Source organism: Anas acuta, chromosome 2, assembly GCF_963932015.1.
Source record: "Anas acuta chromosome 2, bAnaAcu1.1, whole genome shotgun sequence".
NCBI classification, from domain to species: Eukaryota; Metazoa; Chordata; class Aves; order Anseriformes; family Anatidae; genus Anas; species Anas acuta.
The window spans coordinates 96439891-96463123 of NC_088980.1; the positions used below are offsets into that span (position 1 = coordinate 96439891).

The window sequence follows — 23233 nt, forward strand, 5'->3', positions numbered from 1 at the left end:
GAAAAAAAAAAGGGCAAAAACTTTAGATCAGGCTACTGATCTCTTGCTACATGTTGATGTTTTGCATTGCGATGCTAAACCTATTAGAAACAAAGCTGGTAGAAGATGAATTGTTAGTTTCAATCTTCTATACTTTTTTTTTTCTCAATCCCATTTCTAAAAGACCTGCTTGGCTGTACTTGAAACAGAGGATTAATCTTTACCACAGGTAGGTGTTGAGTGACCTTGTGAATGGTCAGGAAATGGCATTGCAGGAAATGGCACAGATAGAAACAGTGGAACCTGAAGAAGTGTTTCCAAGCTTGTTTTGCTCACCTCTTACCACTCCATGAAGAAGCCTAAACCTTACTGATCTTCAGACCCATCTGTTGAACCTGTGGTGGTGCCCTGCATTGGAAACTAAGCTAAGTTGCATTCCAAAATACTACATCTGCAGTAAGTGGCTGCTCTTAGTGGTGTTCAAATGTATAGTGCCTTGCTGGGACATGGTAAGTGTTCAAAATGGTATGTATTTCAAAGAGTATCGTGTTCTTGGTAGCATGTTTTAGTACGGCCTAATGTAGTAGTTTAAAAACACCTTAAAATTTGTTGTGAGTGCCATGAACTGCGTGTTGCGCATGCTCTTCTTTTTATGAGCTCTGCAGGTTTCCTTCCTTGCCCCACTTGGATTTTGCTGCCAGGAGAATGCTATTTCCTTGTGCTTGTCATGTGCTGAGTCAGTAACTTGTGTGGTTAATGAGCTCCATTTCATGTTAAATCAGGATCTCTGGGGGTTGGATGGTAAGAATAATCTCTAGAGTTTTTTTTTTTTTATTATTCTAATAGGCTGTTGCAGGTTTAATTTAAGATTACATCAAGGTTCCTGCCAGTAGCATGAAAGCTGTTTAAGTCAAGAATTTATGGAGTACATTTATGTACTCATGTAGCAGGTAGACATGTTATATGAATTTATTTCATTGCTCCTTTCTTTTATTAGCTTCTCCATTTTCAGCTTTGCTGTTAAGCTAGTAGCAAATTCAGCAGCTGCATAAGCCCGCAAATTCTGGGAGAGCTTTCTGGAATGAAGTAATGAAATGGCTATAACTGTTTTTGGGGGAAAAAAGTATAGCATGCAAAGTTTTGAGGCATGGTTACTAGCCTTAGTGGTGCTTACTTTATAATTCCTTTTGTGGAACAAATGAATCTTTCATTTTAGTAATCTTTACATACAAGCCACTCTTTCCCAAATAGTAAGGCCAAGATTATTACCTGTCCCTTAATACTACTGGTGCATGAGAAGCACACTTCATTGTGTAGGATTGGCCTTCCTTTGCACTGTACTACTTGATCCTATTTCCTTAGCTGTTCCCTGCTGTAGCACACAGGGGCTGGGTACTTTCTGTTTTGTATTTTAGTGTTCAAGTCTTCCTTTTCATGGTGCTCTTGGAAAATAGATGAACTCTTTATTGTCTGAAGTATTAGGAGAAATGCTGTTCCATCTACAGCAGTGGTGCTGCTTTGTTTTTTGTTTTTTTCCTGCAGCATATCTGGGGGTTCGTGAGGCTGACAGTACAACACCGACGCTATGGAGGGGTAAAGCAGCTTCCTTCCTTCCATTAACCTGCAGAGCAAGTGATACGCAAGTGTAATTTTTCTTCTGCATGACTGAAATGCTTTTTAGGGCTGAAGATATCTATGACCTAGTTTTTCTGCTTGAAAAACGAATTTACATATGGAAAGGTCCCTTAATTTGAGCACAGTTACTGGATGCCAAACCCCTGCTGAGCCTAGAGCATCTGCTCTACAAGCTGCTTTTTCCAGACTCCTGAAAAACTCAATCGAGCTAAAAGCAGCTACTGCTCCTTTTGAGCAAAAAATGTCAAAGATGCAGATTTCTTCCGCAGTGGTACAGCCTGGGTGGTAGTGTCTTAGTGAGCTAAAGTAGGGATTTTTTCTGGAGGACAGTCAGTGTGGTGGGTTTTACCAGAGCTTGCAGGTGATTTGCTCTTGTTAGGTGAGATCTACTGAAGCTGCAGTGCCCCCACAGACAGAGCTGCTCAGGACCAGGGTTAGGAGTCGTTCACTGAGCGCATCACAGAATCATAAGGGTAATAACTATCATTATGTTGTCTCTGAGCTCTTATGGAGCAACATGGGAATTAAAGCCCTTTTTCCTTCATACCCATGAAGAGTGAGGTAAGGGGGAGCTTTGGGGGCTTCTATTTCTCCTGACCAGATGGCTTCTGCAGATAGAGAAAAGATCTGAAATGGTGAGAGAGAAAATGCAATCAGAAGTTCCTACGTATCCCTGGCAGTGGCTCAGAGCCAGTAAGTTCAGCAGCACAGAACCTCGCTGCTGTTCACAACAGTGACTTCGCAGCCCGACTTTAATTCCTTCCCCCTCCCTGTTCCCTACAAGTGGCTTGTGCCAATTGGAGATTTGTAAACCAACTAACTCGTAATTAAATGGGCAGAGTAACCTAGGTGAGGCAGCTCAGCTGTGAGCCCCTTATATTGATTCCTCATCTTTTTCAAGGGATCTGTAATGCCATGGCACAACTTACGCAGGTGTCAGCCTGAATGCATTCATGCAACAGACAGCAGTGATGTGAAACCAGCACGAAACATTTTGCTGACCGATATATTGCATGCAGTGGAAAGCTGCAGATGCTTTAACTGATGAAGATGAACCTTGACGTGTTGTGTACCACGGTGTAAAAAAAAAAAAAAAAGCTTGGCCCTATGTGACCTCTAGATGTCAAGTAGTGTTGTGTAGGCATTTGGTATGTTAAGGGGAAAAAAAAACAATTTGGGATGAACAGTTTCATCGTTTGCAGCTGTGAGGTACAGAGCTTACAAATGTCAGTTATTGGGTATGTAATTTGGTGTACTAATCAGAATCACGAGAGGATCTTATCGAGTCACTTCATTTGCTTGTAAGGGGAGTTAAATCTGCTGTGATGGAACCAGGTCAACCCCACAGGAGATCTGCTCACTGTGATGCCAGGTGGAACCAAGTGCCGTTTGTCCTTAGTATTTTTTTACCACCATTTCCTTTCAGGCTCAGCTAAAATAAGATACAGAATTTTGAACATGCAGGTTGGAGTGGAAGCAGCAAAGAACACTTGGAAATGCTCGGTGACATTTGACAGCTTACTCCCAAAGCGAAGCAAGCTCATCGGTGACAACTCTTCCTAAGGTGATCTCCAACCCTAAGCTGTGAAATAAATGATGGGGTCCGTGCTGCTGCTGGTGGAGGGGCAACAGACAAGCATGGCTTAAAATAATCACTTTAATGAACTGCTTCTAAAACAATTGGCCCACATGTTAGTGATATCCCTATAACTAAAGGGGCAGTACTAAAATACTGTGTTGAATAGTCCGAAGGGAGAAAAGGATAGTTTGGCTATTTGTCGTGGTTCCGCTCGAGTGGGCAGCCGAGCTCCACCACAGCCGCTCTCTCACTCCCCCTCCTCAAAGAGGAATGGGGAGAAAATATGTGAAAGGGGCTCAAGGATTGAGATAAGGACGAGAAAATCACGCAATAATTAGTGTAACGGGCAAACCAGACTCAGCATAAGAAGACAGATAGTAAGATTTATTGCTCATTACTAACAAGCTAGAGAAGTGAGAAACAAAGGAAAGAAACCAAAAGCACCTCTCCCCCCATCCACCCTTTTCCACCTCCTCCCCCCGAGCGGCGCAGGGGAACGGGGGAATGGGGGTTATGGTCAGTCTACAGCACTTCTTCTCTGCCGCTCCTTCTCGGTCACTCTCGTCCCCTGTGCTGTGGGGTCCCACCCACGGGATGCAGTCCTTGACGAACTGATCCGGCGTGGGCTTCCCACAGGCAGCAGCTCTTCCAGAACTGCTCCAGATATGGGTCCGTACCACGGGGTCCATCCCTCAGGAGAAAACTGCTCCAACCTGGCTCCCCTACGGGCAGCAGCTCCTGCCAGATCACCTGCTCCTGCGTGGTCTCCTCTCCACGGGCTACAGGTCCGGCCCGGAATCTGCTCCGGCAGGGGTCTTCCACAGGCGGCAGCCTCCGTCGGTGCAGGGCCACCTGCTCCACCGTGGTCTCCTCCACGGGCTGCAGCGTGAAACCCTGCTCCACTGTGGTACTCCATGGGCTGCAGGGGGACATCCTGCTTCACCATGGTCCTCACCACAGACCGCAGGGGACTTCTGCTCCGGCGCCTGGAGCACCTCTCCCCCTCCTTCTACACTGACCTTGGCACCTGCAAGGCTGTTTCTCACTCCCTTGACTCTCCCGGCTGCTGTGTGTCGCAGCGTTTTTTTTCCCTGTCTTAAATATGCTCTCACAGAGGCGCAAAACAACATCGCTTATTGGCTCAGATCTGGAAAACAGTGGGGCCCTTCCCAAACATGGGGCGGCTTCTAGATCTTTCTCACAGAAACCACCCCTATGGCCCCCTGCTACCAAAGCCTTGCCACGTAAACCCACTACACTATTTCAGGAAGGTTTCCCTCGCAGCCTGTGACAGTCCTTGCCAGGCGTGAGTAGAAACAGGAGGATACTTTTGTTTACATGTTGAGGTTTGCCATTCCTAATTTGCCTGGACATTTTTCAATTGTAATTATGTAGATATGATGAATAGTATGTGATAGAATGAGAGCACTTAACTACGGTACCTTCCTGAGGCAGCCAGCTGGGACTGAGGGAACTCGTGTTAAGTTGCACTGGGACAGTTCTTACACAACCAGAGTTGCCCTGGTGCACAGAGCTCAGAGAGCATTCTCAATCCTTCAGCACGTGGATTCAGAACCTCCTTTGTTCTCACCCTCTGCCCTTTTACTTCTGGAAATAATCAAAATCACACTTGTGTTCCAATGACTTGTAATAGCTGGGGGAGCAGTCTGAATCCTTGCTATTTCTTTCGCCTCTTGCATTCTACTATACAGGGAACCTGTAGAAGACACTAGAGAAACTTGGGAAATGTGAGAAAAAGCATGGAGAAGAGAGTGAAGGACAATTAGAGGTGACAGAACATTTCATTAGAACAACCATAAACAGCAATTAGTAAACTCAGACGTGTCCGCTGTATTCAATCCTGTCTCTTCCTGCTAGTTATTCCAGAGGAACTGGTGATGCTAGATAAATAATTGATTTCCAGGCAGAGGAAAATATAAAGTGGGAAACAACCTGACCCAGTGAAGTGTATTGTTCTGGTCAGCAAAGATGAAGTTTGCACCTGTAGTAATCATCTCCTCAGATCTGCTTCAGTAAAGCGTTGCTTCTATAAATTGAATTTAGGGATGGTTCTGAACATGAGTCAAGTACAGAGGGGAAAAATCATAACGTGTTGCTTGAAGAGAGGATACTACTGTTAAAAGTACAAAGCTGCAGGCATGTAAGCTGTATATACTTCAGAGCCTCAGAGAGCTTCTACTGAGTACACCATGAGCAACTGTTTCAGACTTAGAGCAAAGATACACGTGGAGAGCCTGAGCCCATTGGAGGTTGTTTTTTTTTTTGACTTTAAACTTCCATTAAAGGGTTATTTCTATTAGCTGTTGCACTTGTTTGAAAACCATTTCAGAACAACTGATATATTAGTGAAATTGTTTATCTTTGGAAATCAGTCTGCATGAACAGGTTACTTAGCACAATTCATTGGAAAGTCTTTTGTTTTGGGAATGCACAAGAAAGTCCTAAATACATTTTCAGTCACAGAATTGAAATCACTAAGGCCAGTGAGTCAGCTTGCATGACAAAAAGATATTTGCACGTGCTTTACCAGTGTATTTGTGCATCTTCGCTAGAGCAGAACTAAGGTCATGGCTTATATAAACTTACACTGTGACACTGTGCCTGTAGCATTGTTATTTTTTGTAGTGTGATAGCCTTGCCAAGGATCATGTCATGTTTAAAAGCAGTTAAGCCTGTTCACAACACTGCATGAAGAGACAAGTCTTAGCCGATGAAACAGCAACTTAGCTCTACCAAATTCAGTGCAAGTCAGACAATCTACAACTTTAGCCTGATAAAAAGTCCTCAAATTATTTTCACACACCTCTAAGTCTCACCTGATTTTCAAACAAATGTAGACAGAACTTTAGGGAGGTAGAGTTGAGAAGCCCTGATGATGTAGCTGTACTTTCACATGCAGAAATCACAGAGAGGAGGAAGAAACTCTTCAGGTGAATTGACGTATGAGGGTTGCACTATACCCTCCTTCAACCACTCCATCCTGACAAGCTTTAACTTAACACAAAGAGGTAATAAAATCTTTAGAAGTTTGTTTTAGAAAGCTTTATTGAATATATTTTGTTACATCAGTGAATTACATTCAGTATTACCTTGCTTTACACTTTCCAACTGGTCTCATGTTATGCTTACAGAACTCTTCATCACCATTCTACAGAACAAATACTTCGTAAGCATACATTACTGTTGTTCAAATGTACTTGTGACCAGCCTGAAGACAGAGCTGCTTAGTCCCACAACTGTACCACAGTCAAAGGAAAACACATCTCTTAATGCTGTCATGCTGGCAAACCACACTGCTCTTCCAAAGGCTTTTTCTTTGTTACCTTGCCCCCCATGAAAAACATGCAAACAGATGCATTTCCATGCTATCTTGTTCTATTTTTCATCCCCGAATAGGCACTAATTTTAGGCATTTAACAACTTTGATAGTAATGAATTTGTTCATTTATCGTGAGACTGAGACAACTCACATTATATAGGTGATCAAAATTGTGTAGATAATGTCTTATTGCATAAATGTGAAAATGATTCTATACGGGATTCTTAATCCAACATTCGTATTTTTGAAGTCACTTGTATTAATTGCCTAGATACTTTGTATGTCTGCCTTGTGCAATTAACTTCCCTGTTGCCTTATTTGTTAAATCCACGGTGGCAAATGCAAGATTTCTTCCTTGCTTCAAAATCTGAGCTGTAATCAGTACCTCTTCTCCAATCTTAGCAGCTGAAGTGTATCTTCAATGAAGAACAAAATGAACAGGTAAGAGTCTGTACAGAGCACAAATCCACGAATATTCCTGCATTTTAGATTATTGTGAAGGGAATTATCAAAAATAAGCAATAGGCACATCTTTTAACTGCCTGCTTGAAAATCCCTGCTGCTTCAAGTCCTAAAGTCCCTCCTAAGTATTGCAGTAGTAGTTCAGTACAACAGTTCCCTGAAAACAGAGGATAGAAAGAAGCCCATCTCCTGGTTCTGATGAAAAGCCCTTTTTGGAACATAATCAACAGGGTACCAAAGATCTCAGTTACAAGCTCAGCTCCAAGTCCTATTCCAGCCACTGCTGGCTTCCTATGGCCTTTCTAAGCCAGCCTGGCTGGTTGAGCTGCAGGATGTCTCTGGAACAAATGTTCCAGAAGGTCATTTCTGTATGGAACCTAATTGTAAGTTAACTGCTTCTCAGACCCTGGCCAGAGAAAAGTCACGGAAATTTGGGAGGCTTTCAAACCTTCCTGGTTTAACTCTGTTTCCATTCATTACACAACTTTTTGTTTTCATTACGTGAGTGGGTGGGTGTGCTCTGACAACTCTCTCCGGGGAGTAAGAAATTATTCCACCACAAAAAGCCTGAAAAGGATCAGGAGGGATGTGGCCCAACCACGGTCTGAGGTAAGGGAACAATACTCAAACGTCAGAATTACACGGGAGAATGTGTAAGTGCTGGATATATACCTTCATCAACCAGATCACTTTTATGCATGACACCACGTCAGAAGTATGTCAGTCATGCCCACGGCTGGTGTCGCACAAGCCCCATTACTTGGCAGGGGGCAGGGTTTCAGTCTGCTTTCATTCTCAGAGGCTGCTAATCCCCTTGTGATTTAAATAAGTAAGTAAATAGCCCGTTTCTCCCTGTTCTTTCCATTACTGAAATAGCTTCCTCATGACAACTTTTTAAAAAGAGCCTTCCCCAAAAGGAAAAATCTTCTAGTACAGCAATATCTGATAGCCAACATCAACTGTTTATTGAAAGCAGCAGTCTGAAGCAATAGCTACAGCTTTGTTTAACCCAGATAATGTTTCCTAACTGTTATGCTACTCGATCATTTTGGATCACCTCCAGAGAGGGTATTTTCTTGAGATCTTAGGTCTTATATAATTGGGTAGGCATTTTTGATAGGGTAAGTAATTAAAATCTGGGCCTCTCATGCTGCTGCAAGGCAAAAAATGTATGAGCATTTCAAGTTTCCATTTCCAGTCATTTTCAGGTCATCACAGAGACAATGGAAAGGTCAAGTAGATGCTCCAGTCCCAGCCTACCAGTGGAGAAATCAGAAAGTGCTGGGGGGAAAGGAAGACATCTGGTAAAGATACACAGATCATTCCCCACGCCCTTTTAACATTTTAGACAGTTTTGATGAGGAGCTACTTCTCCAAGATTTTTAATGCTCAGTGTTAGTTATTCCAAGTAGGATTACTTCAGTTCCAAGCAGTCACAGTCCCTTCACTGAAAGTAACGAAGCAAAGCTGACAAGCTGTAATAGTGTGATCAAAGAAGTTTTCGGGATTTTTTCTTAAAGGCACTTTTTAAAAACTGCATTACAGGAAGAACTATTCTCAGTCTTTAACGGGTCTAGAATAAAGGAATGTTCCTCTCATGAGAAATTGACTCAATCTGTAATTTACCCTCCATATGAACAGAGCTAAAATGTTTCTTGTTTTAATCTTTAATGGACTAATACTATAAAAAATGTTTATAGAAAGCTGCTTGACCTACATTTTGTTGTTTGAGAACACACTAACGTATCTTCACAAGCAAACAAGTTGAGCCTGTTGTGTAAAACTAAAATTTACTGCCTAACATTCAGTGAATGAGTGGGTAACATCTCTTATGCACACATAGGAAATAAAAGCTTAGGAAACTCCAACTCAAATTTTGCAGCCTGGCAATATTGTCAAATACACTCTCCCTCACCCCCTACATAATTTCTCAAAGCAAGATTTCTGAAACCAAAGGCAATGCCTTTTTAAAGCCCGTATTACACCATAGAAGGGACGTGTAACGGAGTCAAAACCTTGTCGGGGAAGATAAGTTAGCATGTTCTGGCAAACACTGTGGATGATACCTACGTGATGTTCATGTCCACGCTGACCCCTGGTGCTGCTCTTTCCGTGTGCAGCAACGCTGCTGTTGATATCACATCCACGAGCGTGGCTGTCAAGCCTCCATGTAATGTGCCACCTCTGTTTGTATGTTCCTCCTCTACTTTCAATTCACATACGACTTTTCCTGGGGTTGCAGAAAGAAGTTTTATCTGTATAAACAAAAGAGGAATTAAGAGTTTACTGACAACAGGAACAACTCCAGATGCTGCCCTGAATCAAGTTGAAAGTAAATCCTGTTTCAATTTTGGATTTGTGAGACAAATTGAAAGACGAAAAATGTACTAATTTAACTGTCACATTATATGTTTCCATAAATTTTGACCAGAAGATTGCTTCCTTAGAAAAATTTGCATTTCTAGTGCAGATAAATATTTAAACCGACAATTTAACAAACCTTCAACACTTGCTATGCTCTCGGGAATTGCCTAGGAGACAGCATTCTGCTTTAATTTTCTTTTCCTTTAATCTGTTACTGAAAAGCCAGATTAGAGGGAACACAAAACTGCTTTGTACCATAGTTGTGAAGGTGTGTTTGTTAGCTGTGAAAATGGAAACGTGACCGACAGTAGTTTATTAATCTTTATACCGGAGCAACCTCAGCAAAAAGCTGTACTTTGGAAGGAGCGCTGGAAAAGATAATCAGATTGGCCTCCCTGAACTGAAATTTGTATTCCTGGGCAGAATCATACAACGCTGTGTCACACCATACTACAGCACCTTTTATTCTACAATAATGTATGTATACACTTTTATTCTAGCCCAGAGGTGTTACACAGAAAATTACAGTACATCTGTGGTACTGTGCTTCCCCATGTCATCAGCAAAGCTGGATTTTTGAGACCAAGAAGTTACTACATTTCAGTATTTTCAATTATTTTATTCAAGTTGCTTCAGCTGTTAGTACTATATTTAAAATCTGAAGGCATGTGCAGAACTGGGATAGGTACTATATATATATTTATATATTTACTCTTGCGGCTAATACTTTGAAGTACCTCTAGACTGCCACAAGTGAAATGTGGATGTATTTATTATAATTCCTACATTTTTTTCTAATTTTTTAACACCAAATTCTGTGTGTGGATTTTTTTTAAACTTAAATGTTTCCATACCATATCAAGCAGACTGACTTATTCTCTATGATCTTAAAAGAAATTAAGACTGAAATGTCTCCTATTTCACTATTGTTTATGTATAATGTGATAATAAAAGCTCAATTCCAGCTAAAATCCCTTTCTGGCAGAACAGTTTTTGCAAAATTTGTAAAGAAATGCTACCAGGATGAATGGTAATGGAGTACTCAGTCCAACTTCAAATGGAAAAAAAAAATGGAATTAAGCAGATGGGACATCGCTGAGGCAGCACCCTAGTATGAAAACAACACCATGACCAATGAAGATCCCAAGTCTTAGGTCAGCTGAGCTGTGAAGCAGTAACTGGAGGCCTATATTTCAGACAGAATTAGTGATAAGGGTCTTTTGCTGATGCTTGACGCTGGGAGCAGGCGGCTTCCACTGCTTTTAGAGAGTGCAGCAAGGCAAGGAAAGCATCTGGTCTCTGCTACTGCTCTGATCCAACACTCACTGCCTTCTCCCCTTGTCAGAAATAGTTTGGTATTTGAACACTTACACAGCTAGAGCTGCTGTTGGTACTTCTCAAAGCCCCCTGTGCTGTCCTCCCACACGTCTCAGTGAGAGGTACACTGCTCTGGCTTCCAGCTACTTTGCGAATGGGCTTTAAAACCCATAGACATTAAGCCTTATGTAGATACTTCACTGGAATTAAACCAGAAACTTGGTCTGATGCTAAACCTGGAAAGTTTCAGCCTAAAATCTGTCTTCTTCAGAATAGGAAAAAATTCAAGTCATATTGTAGTTATGGCAAGAAAGGTTTCGTGTTATCTCCCAGTGCAGCAGCAGATACTTCAAACCAGAACAAAACTTTTATTTTTATTAGGATTGCTTTCCTACTATCCTATTTCTAGAAGAGGATTGCAGAAAGAGTCAAAATGTATTCCAAAGCAAGGTAAGCAGCCCGCCTCCCAAGGCTCACCTCCTTCAAAAAGTGACCTTTTCGACCCAAACTACTGCATTCGTTCTCCACATAGTGAGATTTTAAGGTGAAAGGTGAGCAAAGCTACCCGGGTGAAGAGGTCACTAAGGACTGATTAGACTCGTCATAACTAGAGGACTCTTGTAATGACTCTTATATATGACCCGTATGTCTTATAGCTGCTTTCTTTAAATGTGTGGGATCACAGAGCTGTCAGGGAAAACATAAATTTTGAAGTGGCTGTATTTTTTAGGTACATTTACTTCCTCTCTGCACGTCACGGGTATGTAAACAAAGAGAAATCAGGGCACCAAAAGCAGGATCCCGGCGCTGCAAAATTTAGCGAGGATCCTCAGAGTGCCTCACGGGAAAGCCCTACACAACCCAGAGGTGGCACGACCCCAGAAGGCACGGCAATGTCCCTTGAGCTCTGTTTTTGGGATCATTAGGTAGCGTTACACGGGAGCTACACCGCTCAAGCACATCCCTCCACAGCAAGCCGTGCCTGGTACTTCCAGCCTGACTTCGAGGAGGGGCTGTCAGCACGGGCTCCTTTCTCCTTCCGAGCACGTTTTACCCCGCAGTCTCCCAGCCCTGAAGGTGATCATGGCGCTGGGTTATGGCGAAGGGAGAAACGCCCTCGCCTCGCCCCCTCGCAGCGCCGTACCTTGCGGAGCACCCTGTCGAAGCCCTGCGACTCCACCATGTACCTCATGGCTTCCCGCAAGCCCTCCGCCGCCAAGCCCGTGCCGCCCGGCATGCTGCCCCTCACCGCCGCCTCTCGTCCCCGGCCCGGAACGGCTCCAGCCCCTTCCGCCCGCCCCGTCCCGCCCCGTTGTGCCCGGCAGAAGCCATGGAGGTGGCGGCGGTAGGGGAAGAGGGGACCGCGATGGAGACGGAGGAGATGGAGCGGAGGAAGGCGCTGAGCGCCCAGTTCGCCGCCATCACGGGCTGCAGCGCGGCGGCGGCGTGCGAAGCCCTGGGCGGCCACAACTGGCACCTGGAGGTACCAGGGGGGCGGGACGGGATGGGATGGGATGGGATGGGGTGGGGGGAGCCGGGAGCCCTAACTCAGCTCTGCCCCTGTGCTTCAGAGGGCGCTGAACGCCTACTTCGAGCAGCCGCTGGAGGACAAGGACGAGGGAGGCAGGGAGCCGCCGCCACGCATGGACCCGGGGGGCTGGTGAGTGCCCGACCCCAAGATGCCCGACCCCAAGATGCCCGGCTCGTCCCGTGGTTATATTTCCATAAATCGCATCGCCCCCTGCATGTACACCCTGCAGAAGTCAGGGTTAAAGCCCCCCCCCTCCGTGCCTCTCACAGACCGACTGCCCCGCAGCACACCCACAGGGCTTGCTGAGATGAGGCGTGAGGGAAGCTGGTTTCTGGAGGGTTATTTGTTTTGTACATCCGCATTTAGTAGAAGAGCCCCTGTGGGCTTTGTTGGTATGAGTAAGCTGTGTTTGGTAACAGCATGCTTGTTTTTTCTTCATAGCGCTGTATATATGAAAAAAGCAGGCCTCCTAAATGTTAATGTTAGGCGGTCCACACCGAGTCAGAACACGTCTGTATGAAATTGTACAGGTCTATTTTTTTTTTTCTTCCTTTTGGCTTTGCCCTGCAGCTTCTGCCTTCAGCTGGGGCATGCGGGATGTGTTGGGAGGAGGTGATGGAGGCCTCGGAGGAAAGGGACCTGCTCAGTTTCAGACCTGCTCGCGTTTTGCTGCCCAGTGTTGGGCCTTCCCGGTGGGCTTTAAGCAAGCCCTTGCCCAACCATCTTGCCTTTGGTATTGGCAGCTTAAAAGCTGACTTACAGAAGTGTGCTAGGGCAGTGGTTGCAAAACTTTCAGGTCTGGTCTTGGGAGAATCCTGGAGGCTGAGTTGTGGTGTGTTACAAGGTAAAAGGGGGCTTGCGGTGCCTATCACCTACAGACAGGTGCTTGGCGTGTTGGCCTTGAGGAGGTGAGGCACGTAGGAGTGAAAAAAAGGTATTTTTTTAGCTGCTAGAGAGGAGCTGTAGTAGCTGGTCTATCTGCACTGCCTCTAGCATGACCTCTGCACTGCTGCTCATAAGCAGCGATAACCAAGCTGATATAGAAGAACAGGTTAAAGTTAGGTATTTGATAATGGAACGCTATTGCTGGTGTCAGTACTAGGCAATTTCATTTTCTCTAGGATTCCTGTTTTTCATTTTTCTAACAGAAAATGCCTTCTCCCTCCCCATACTGAATACGCTAGTGGGTATTAAGTGGATGGGGAACTGCTTCACTTGCTTTTTCCACACCTCTTGGGAGTCCAAGCAGACTTTGGTACTTCATCTCATTGTTATTCAGGTTACTGTATGAATATAAAATGGGACCATGAAAATTTTGAAAGATAACCTATCTAAATAGCCCTTAGCTCCCTCTGCTTTGTATGCTTTCCTTTTTGTGTTCTGTTTACATTATGCGTGTGGCAGTGGAGGCTTAGGTTGTTTGTTCAGCATGAAATTAAAAAAACACAATGCTACTCTCTAGGGAATAGATACATTTTGTTTCAAGGCCTTATTTCCATGTAAGCATATAAATTCTGTGGTTAAAAACAAAGGTCCGGTATCCCAACTTTGCCAAAATAGTCTTAGCTATCCTATTGAACATACTTTGTTTTAGATTCTCCCTTTACTGAAGGAATTCACATTGGGCCACGCTTTGGAGGAGTCGGGTTCCCTTTGGTGACGTGATCCCCGAGCAGTGGCTAGATTAGGCACTCATACTGTGACAGTACTATTCAGTCAGTCTTTATCAAGTCAACAGGGCCCAATAGGCCCCCAATAGGGCCCTATGTTTTTGAGGTGGGATTTGGGGGTGAATATTCCCAGAGAAAATGATTGTCAGTTTGTCAGAGTGAGTTTGCACATGTCTGCTCAAGGGGGACTCAAAAATTTTACCTGGTTATGAAGATGGGTGCATAAAAGCAAGTCATGGCAGCAATTCTTTGTTTCTAATATAATGGAGAGTGTTTACGTAACTAATATATACAGACTGCCTCCGGCAGGGTGAAAGAGTTGAATTGCTCAAGTTCATTGGATTACATTGGTTGCCATCGGATAACTTAAATCAGAATGGTAAATGTTATTTTGTGTCTATGAGGAGGAGGAAGAAGACGCCCTTAATTCTCCTATATTGTAAAGCACTATGTGATTGAGGTCCATATGTTTAGTTACTGCGCTTCTAAATTACATTAAGAGTTCAATGTATGTTAACTTATTTGTTGGGAATGTTTTAGATAGCCACCTGTAAGTTGTAATGGATGTAAACCACTGTACTTTCAAAGACATTAGAGGTAGTTGCAGGAAGAACAGTATTATGCATGTTGACAAACACGTGACTATCTTTTTAGTATTGACCTCACAGCAGATGCTAGCGATGCTACTAGTAATGTCAGCGACGCTGGTGCAGACTCAGGGCAACAAGATGATGACAGCAGCTTCTCACTGATAACCTGGAACATTGATGGGCTGGACTCCAGAAATCTACAAGAGCGAGCTAGAGGCGTCTGTTCTTACCTGGCATTGTAAGCATAGCTTCGTCTTTGTTGTGTTGTGTACCCAGCTTTAAAGCAGAAAGTGAGCTTCTCATTTTAGATACTTTAAAAAAGTCTTCATGCCCAAATTATATTAAAATTAGATTCAGTAATGCAGTACCCTTACAAATCCTAAATAGCTGAATAAAAGTTGATAATACTAGTTGGAAGAGGTCTGAACTTGCACAGCATTTCAAGGGTTACAGGTAGTGTGAGAACTACTTTAAAAATCTTTTTTAACGAACAATATTGTTTACATCAAGATGCACTCCCACATCAAGAGCATATTTCATACTTCCCACACATACGCAAAAAGAGGATGAAACTGGAAGAAACTTGATTGTTTTATTCCAGTAATATGAGTAACTTAATTCTAGAGCAAACCATTTGAAAGGTCAGTAAGGTTTTTTGTTTGTTTTGTTATTTGAAAAATGTCTCTCTTGCCATTACTGTTACTTGTCTATACAAAATAGCAATGTGCAAATTGAGATAAAAGCAGTAGAATCTGTGATCACCTGTTATACTTGCACCATTGGAAGCTTCACATTAATATATTTATGAGCAATTTAATAATTACGTAAAGTGGTGTATCTTCATACAGTAATTTATCAATGTTAATTAAACTGATTTAAACAAAATTTATTCTTCATATAAGAATATTCTTCATATAAATCCAGCAGAAAACCCTTAACTAAATCAAATTTTACTTCATTTTTATTAATCTGGGGTGACTTTATTCTTCATCTGTAAATAAGGCCTTAGGTTTGTCCTTCACTAGGTGATCTTGGAGGTCTCTTCCAACCTAGATGATTCTGTGATTCACCTTCTTAGAGCAGCATCGTAGCAAAAATTGTCAGGGACAGCTGTAACGTTGCATCTAAATGGGCACTTTCAGGACTGCTGTCCCACATGAACTGTTACTGATGGCACAGCTCTAAGGAATGAAGGAGCTTGGCGCTGATGAAACTGGATGAAGATCAAGACATAAATAAGTCATGCATTTTATTACCATGTCAGTACTGTATCCATAATAATCATTGTTTCATGCCTTCAACATTGGTGGTATGTCTATGCGCTACTAAATACAGTGGATAAGGTTTTTTCTTCCTTTTTTTTTTTTTAAATGAGGTGTCAAAATATGTAGGAAGATGAGGAAAAAATGCACCTGAAATCCCTGACCTTGTTCTGTTTGACATCAGAGTGTAACAATACTACCTTTCAGTAGTTAATTTAAAAATTTGTCTTGCTGATTTCAGATACAGTCCCGATGTCGTGTTTTTACAGGAGGTCATCTTACCGTATCTTTGTATTCTACAGAGTAGAGTAGCCAGTTACACTGTTATTCCAGGTAAGAAGTAAGCCTCAATTTCTTAAGACAGAAACTAGACAAAGTAAGCACCATTTGTAGCAGCTGAAAAGAGGAAGCTGAAGAAGGAAGGACTTGAAATACTTCCTGTGTTTTGATACCAGCATGTCATTTGATGCAAATTATCCCAACGAAAAGCTCGCTTGACTGGTGGTTTCCTTTGTATTTTTTCTGCATTTTGAAGGACTGATAGCAAGATTAGCGAAAGGAAGTGCTATAGATAAGTAGTTTGTTACACATTTGGATTAAAAAATCTGAAAAATTCACACCCACATTATGAACCTTTTAATTAATGATTTTGTTTATCTTACAAATTATTCTCCCAGTTCATAGTAAAGAGATCTAGTTAAGATCTTTAACTTCATGCTATATCAGAAGATAACTTTGACCTTTTCTTTCCTTGTTCCTCTTTAGGTAATATAGATGGCTATTTCACTGTCATTCTGTTGAAGAAATCAAGAGTGAAATTACTAAAACAAGAGATAGTAGGCTTTCCAACAACATCCATGATGAGGAACCTTTTGGTTGTGCATGTGAGTCAGTCATTATGTCCTGCAGCTGCATGTCTGTCTGTAAAGCAAAAAAATCACAGGAAAGGCTGGTCTGGCCTTACTCAAACATATGAACTGCGTTGCATTTGATGCTAGCAAAATTAAATCATTAAGTTACTGCCCACGCTTTGTTTTCCAGTCTTATAACTTCTGGAAACGAACTGGAAGCCTACTATCCTCCTATAAGTCATTTTTCTCCAATTTAAAATTAGTATTAACCAGCACTCTGTCATTCAGTAATTTACTTTGTGATTACTTTTTGTCTTTGAACTTCGTATCATGGTGTGGAAAGTAACACTGCTCTTTTGTTTCATGCACAGGTTAGCATATCTGGTAATGAACTTTGCCTTATGACTTCCCATCTGGAGAGCACTAAAGACCATTCCAAGGAGCGTGTGAAGCAACTGCAAATAGTGCTAAACAAAATGCAGGAGGAGTCTGAGTCCACCACTGTTATATTTGGAGGGGATACAAACCTCAGAGACAGTGAGGTAATTAAGCAACTTGGTTATTCTGAGGTGTTTTGGCAATATCTTCTCAGACTTTTCTGTTGTCTTTATGGAAAATGAACTACACAGCAGAGATCCGCAACTTCTTAGTCATGCTTTTTTGCTTAGTCGTGTTTTAAGAGTAAGAAGCTGAGGTATTGCTATGCTGAGGCTTTTGTTACAGCTGTAGCACAAAATGCTGAATTCTCAATATGTATTTCTGAGTAGGTGCAGGGGTAGTTAATGAAGTTTCAAATTTCAGAGCATATTCTGATTTTGAGATCATGATCTTTATTTGTTCGACTCTGATTTTCAGAGAGTTAATGCTAATAAAATAATTGAAGAGGGTGCTCTGGTGAAAGGTTTTGGGATTTGAAAATTCATCCTCCGTCATGGAGATACTCAAGATGAGAAGCCGTGTTTGGCTGCTGATCTTAAAAGTGAAAATTGTATATTATTAGTAAAGGTGAGGGTTTCATCCTTCCCTAATAGAGAAATTCTATTGCAGCGAGCTGGAATGACCTTGTTTCAGAGAACATGGTGTTGACCCCCGTACCTCAAAATTTCAGAAACAAGCACTTGTGTTGTAGCATATTTTGGATGTAGAAGGTATGACAGAAATTGGTCACGCTGTAGAGTCTACTGAGAAATACCAGAATTTAGAAATGCCTCTCATATATTTGTTTTTCACAACTGATGTTTTGCAGGGAAAAAAAAATGGTATTTTGACAACATAGTTCTGTTTTCTCCCCTCAGGTTACTAAACTAGGTGGCTTACCTAACAACGTCATGGATATGTGGGAGTTTTTGGGTAAACCTCAACACTGCCGCTATACCTGGGACACAAGCTCCAACACTAACCTGGGCATAGAGAATAAATGCAAATTGCGGTTTGATCGTGTTTACATTCGACCTGCAGCAGAAGGAGGAAATATTGTTCCACGAAGTATGGACTTGATCGGATTAGAAAAACTAGACTGTGGCAGATTCCCTAGTGATCACTGGGGTCTTTTGTGTAACTTTGATGTGATATTATAAGAAAGAAAAAGGATTGTATTGTTCGGTTTTAAGGGTTTTGTTCTTGTTTTACCAAAATTTTACTGTTGGAATTTAAGTAGGAAATATTTAAATTTTCAAGCATAGCGAATTCTCTGCTTTTGAATTTTGCTGGAATGTCTTCATTTAATGCCAGGTTTCCTTTTTCCTTATTGTATTCGTCTGTTCTTGAATCATGTTTTTAAACATTTGTTTTTAACAAAAACACATTCCAGTCTTAAAAGAGGAGGAAAAAGCTAAATAGAATTCCTTAATCACTAGGTGATTTAAAGAGTGCTTTTATTTTGTCATGTAACATAATCTCATAATAAATGCTGCTGCTTTTTGAAAATACTGTTAGTATGACTGCTTTGTTTGTTTTGTAACTATTTCTGTTACCCTTTACAACAGTGTCTTTTGTGGGGTGTTTTGTATTAGCTTCTTAAGTTTGTGTTGTAAATAGGTTTGTACCCCTTCAGGCAAGGCAATAAGGGAGCTGTGGAAAGAATGGGCAGATTCTCACAAACTAAGGGTTTCTTAAGTAAGAATTAAATACTGAATAGATTTACAAACAATGTGCCCTCTATATGATATGAAAATATGAAAAGGCTATATGTAATAAGGTGCATGGAATTTGTACACTTGGGATGTTATATACCTTGCTTTATGTTTATTAACCTGGGTATGAGTTGCAGGTTAAAAGATACCATCTTTCTGGTGAGCTTCTAAAAACAGAATGCTCTTAGAAAAGCAGCTCAAGGTCTAACTGACTTTGCAGAAGATAAATGGGCTTTCTTTCTCAAAGAACATTGTAACCGGTCTTGTGGAACCTATCATTTTATAGATGTGCAAAGTACCAAATGGTATCATACCAAGCTGATTTAAAATGAGAAGTCTCCTAAATTTCAAGCATGAAGTTCAGTGCACACGCATGGAGAGGAAGCACAGACAACCCCTGTCAATTGGTGTACAAAGTGCACCAAATGCCTGTACTAACACACAGCGTTCTTAATTACAAACAATAAACTATATATATGTTTGTCTAAAAATACATTTTTTTTCCTTGGGTCTTGGGGACTTTTCACAGTATAGGATAGGGGAAGGTGAATTTGTTGGTTCCTACTCTGAAAGAGGATCTTTAACCAATTTCATCCCAAGAATGGAAAGGCCAGAGGTACGTGTGTTTTTCCATTGATTCACGAGAGGTGACCTTACCAAACAAACAGATAAACCTCAGGATGTTAATTCATCTCCAGAGAAATCAGCTGGAGAAATCTCACTCTACATTCATTTATGCAAATGTCGAACCCCACGTTCCTCTTACTAAAGGTGAAAGAGGCCCTTGTCTTTTGGAAAGGGTGTCTGAATCCTAGTGTCTTGATCGCTCTCAGTGTATCCTTTTATTTTATAATAACTGAGTTTCGAAATCGAAGAGGAAGTAACTTTTTTTTTTTTTTAAACCACCGTTGAGCCCAAGATCTCTTTGTTTTACTCCCAAATAAATAATTCAATTAAAAAAGTAAAAAATAGATGCCAGAATTTATCTTCCTGGTTTAAAATGGGCCTGGCCCAGTCATGCCTTTGGATGTGCTGCATGTCCCTTTCTTCCTCACTAAAAGCAAAGAAATGTCATGAGGTTTGTTTTCACCATTTACATCTCCTCCCCATGCCGGGTAGTTACAGCCAAAGGATGCATGGAGAAGGTGATCGTAACTTTCCTAAAGTTCTTGGAGAGGGGAAAGTGCGATAAACTCATGCTTTGTCAAAATGAGCAGTTTTATGTCGTATCCTGCATTATGGCTAACTTTGCTTATGTGGCTGCATCTTCCCAACAATTTTGGAAGATAAGAAAAAAGTGGCTGATGGTTAGGATAGGTTTTTAATTTGGGGAGGAAAGAAGGAAAACTTGGGGGCTCAGAGCAGCAGGTGATGTAGCTCCATGCCTAAACTCCAGATTCATCTTCAGCACTGAGTATCTGCCCCCTGTTTTGATCAGCAGTCTTAACCTCTGAAATGGTGAGTGGGGACATAGCATTTTCATTAGGAACAAGCAGGGACAGAATGCTCTGTAAGGGCAAACTCATTTTTCTAATTACAAAGATGGGCAAGAAGAAGACTTTTTCAGTATAATTAGTGGTTAATCATTCTTTCAGAATGAGGAAATTATGCTCACAGCCTTTAAAACTCTTCTTGAACTACAGTAGAAATAATCAGACTTAAAAATTAAGATGACGTAAATGCTGCATGTTTCACTGACTATAGAATGTGAAGCACTATATATTTAATTAAATACACTTTGAACCACTTAGTAAGTACCCAAATTACTGACAATCAAGAGCAGTAAGAGCCCTTACATCAATTTGCCTCTTAATTTAATCAGTGATGTAAAAGATAAAATATCTGCTGAATGTGGCAACTAAAACGTGTAAGAAAGAGAACATAATTATTTAAAGGGGTAGAAACAGCAAAGCAAAACAAAGCAAAAGGTTTCTTAGGCTACAACTTGCAATTTGATTTCTTTTCCTGTTTCAGTGACCTAATACTATGGTGTCCATACAATCCAAAGGACTTGCACAAACATGAAAACGTGAGACAATGCAATAAGCGCTGGATGTTGAGGAAATCTGGAAATCATACGCTACTGGAAGCAACACTATTTTATAAGTACTTTGATGCAGATATTAAGATTATTTCTTTTTCTGAGGGCAGAGCCAGTCTTAAATACAGTCACAATAAAACGTCTTGCAATGAGTAAAAAAGCAAGAGATATAAATGGAACTAAAGAAATGTTAAACTTCTAGGGAGGAAAATAGTGAATGGATGGCTTTCCCAGGGTTTGTGTTTACTAAGAGTACAGTTAAGATTAATTAATGAAGATGCATAAAGAACACCTATTTATTTCTTGGCAACAAGGCATGCTGTGGAACATCAGCTCAAAGAAAAGAGAATCCCAGCAACTGCGAAGCCACCAGTGTAACACTGCCATTTTGGTAACAGCAGAGAAAACAGGAGGGTTAAATGGGTGTTGGAGAATATAGGGACCCCAAGTGAAGATAACACAAGCACAGCTGAGGGCAGGTAAGACAAAAGCTTTATCCCTATTTTTATCTTTATTTCTATATCCATGTACTTAAATTGTGAAGCTTTATCCATATTTTTATGTTTATTTATATACCCATGGATGTAAATTGACCTACTAACACAAATTGTTACCATAATACTACAGTTTTGACTAAGGAAAGGAGTGCAGGGGGCCTTGAGCCAGGGCTTCCCCGCCACCAGGATGTTCAGAGGGGCCATTAGGTGGTGGTGGTGGGCAGCACAGGTCAGAGGCAGGCTCCAAAAAGCCTCCGGATGTCCAGCAATTAATTGACAACTTCAGAGGGCTTTGGTCAAATGAAATGAATGGACTTACTGTGGAAAGGCAGCTGGAAGTAACCAGATGGGTATTTACCTGGTAGGCTATGTTTTGAAGCTTTGGTGGTCTTCAGATAGCACTGCAGCACACTCAGCCTATTATTTCATCAGCTTTAAGCCTACTCGTTCATCAGTGTTATGAAAGACAAGAACTGGCTCAGCAAGAAAACACCATCTCACCCTCAGCCATCCGTGGCAAACCTGCTTTCTTGGCCTGTTCCTCCACTTCATAGCATTTCTGGAGCTTGCAGACTGAGTGAACACCAGGTGCTGCTGATGAGCTTCTCGCCTCTGTCACTTCAGCATTTGCATGGCTCTGACACGTGGAACTCTGTCCTGTTTGTTCAATGGAGAAGGAAATCCGCATGCAAGAAAGTCAAGGGCACTGGAGCAGCTACTGCTGTGCAGAGAAAGGGAACAGAGAGGCAGCTGCTGCTCTTATCCTTTCCCTCCTGCTTTCTCCATTAGAATAATTGTTGGGAATTCACATTGTGCTTTTCACTTCAAATATGCACACTTCAGCCTCTGTAAGTTGGCCTAAACATATGCAAATCACAGAAACCGAGGAATCAAAATTGCCATGACTATATAGCATTAAAAAAAAATAATATATATATGTATATATATATAAACCGATTATTCCTTTAGGCACCTTCATATATATACAAAATAAAAATAAATCCAGTGTTATAGTTCAGAGATTTAATTCCTTGCTTTATACAGCAAGCACTTCAGTTATGGGCTCCCTATACCAAAATAAATAAATAAATAAATAAATAAAATGAGTAGCTTCAGGAAATGTCATTGTTAAAAAGTATGGGTAAGGTGGGAATCAGAAGGCAAGTAAAAAGATGAGGTAAAAACAGCTGTACATGTATGCTGTAGAGATGACATTTTTACATCTTTAGAACACTTTTCTTTTATACACCATTTTGTAACTCCTTCAAAATACCATTTTCCTGAGTCAAGTGTTGGTGATTCATGAGAGACAAAGCAGAACATGGCAACACACGGGCATTGCTAGCAGGTGGAACAGAGGATTTGGGGACATTGACAGGCTGGAGGTGCAAATTAGCCCAAGAACTTCACAATTAGAGTTTGAAATTCACAACTTTCTGTGCTTTATTTCACTTGAAGATGAAACCGTGCACTTGAAATGTTGCCCAGACCAACAAAGATAAACCACTTTTCTATGGAACAAGGGTAAGCAGAAAAAGGTGTATTTCCAAATGGAAATAGGCCAATTATTTTGGAGTGCAGTTGTAAAAACCAAAGAAATGCATGAACCATTTCTGCATGTCCTGCCTGCAAACACAACATAGTCACTCAGCAGAAAATGTAAATGAGGCAACTAGGACAGAGCAAAATTTGAGACAGAAATGCCTAATATTTTATTAAAAAGCTGTGTACAGGTACTTTTATGGTGATTTCAGATGAAGATACTTGTTAGCATGTGGGATTTCACCAGCTGAGCAACGTGGAGTCTCCAGCTCAATGTTTTTATGAAAATTGGTAAATTTATGAAAAGTGAAAAGAGGATGTGTAGATCTAGGTGCTCATCACAGAGTTGCTTACCTGTTCTGGGGAGAACATATGAATGAACTGCAAAGTCTCAGATTTCATTGCAATGAAGGGGAGTTTGTCAGATTTGAAAGGTCAGGC

At 41.4% G+C, this 23233-nt stretch overlaps 3 protein-coding genes across 3 annotated transcripts in view; 1 reads left to right on the top strand and 2 right to left on the bottom strand.

Annotated features, from left to right (window-relative positions):
* GMNN (geminin DNA replication inhibitor) overlaps positions 1–23233 on the bottom strand; it is a 224447-nt gene that overhangs the window by 22575 nt on the left and 178639 nt on the right. The gene's annotated exons all lie outside the window — the stretch shown is intronic.
* On the bottom strand, positions 6242–11959 carry ACOT13 (acyl-CoA thioesterase 13). Its single transcript, XM_068671315.1, has 3 exons — positions 11821–11959; positions 9066–9250; positions 6242–6949 (listed from the first exon to the last, which is right to left on the bottom strand). The coding sequence occupies exons 1-3, from the start codon at positions 11911–11913 to the stop codon at positions 6793–6795; spliced, it is 435 nt and encodes a 144-aa protein (XP_068527416.1). The 5' UTR covers positions 11914–11959; the 3' UTR covers positions 6242–6792.
* TDP2 (tyrosyl-DNA phosphodiesterase 2) lies at positions 12248–18506 on the top strand. Its single transcript, XM_068671314.1, has 5 exons — positions 12248–12336; positions 14532–14705; positions 16495–16613; positions 16952–17122; positions 17876–18506. The coding sequence occupies exons 2-5, from the start codon at positions 14645–14647 to the stop codon at positions 18155–18157; spliced, it is 633 nt and encodes a 210-aa protein (XP_068527415.1). The 5' UTR covers positions 12248–12336; positions 14532–14644; the 3' UTR covers positions 18158–18506.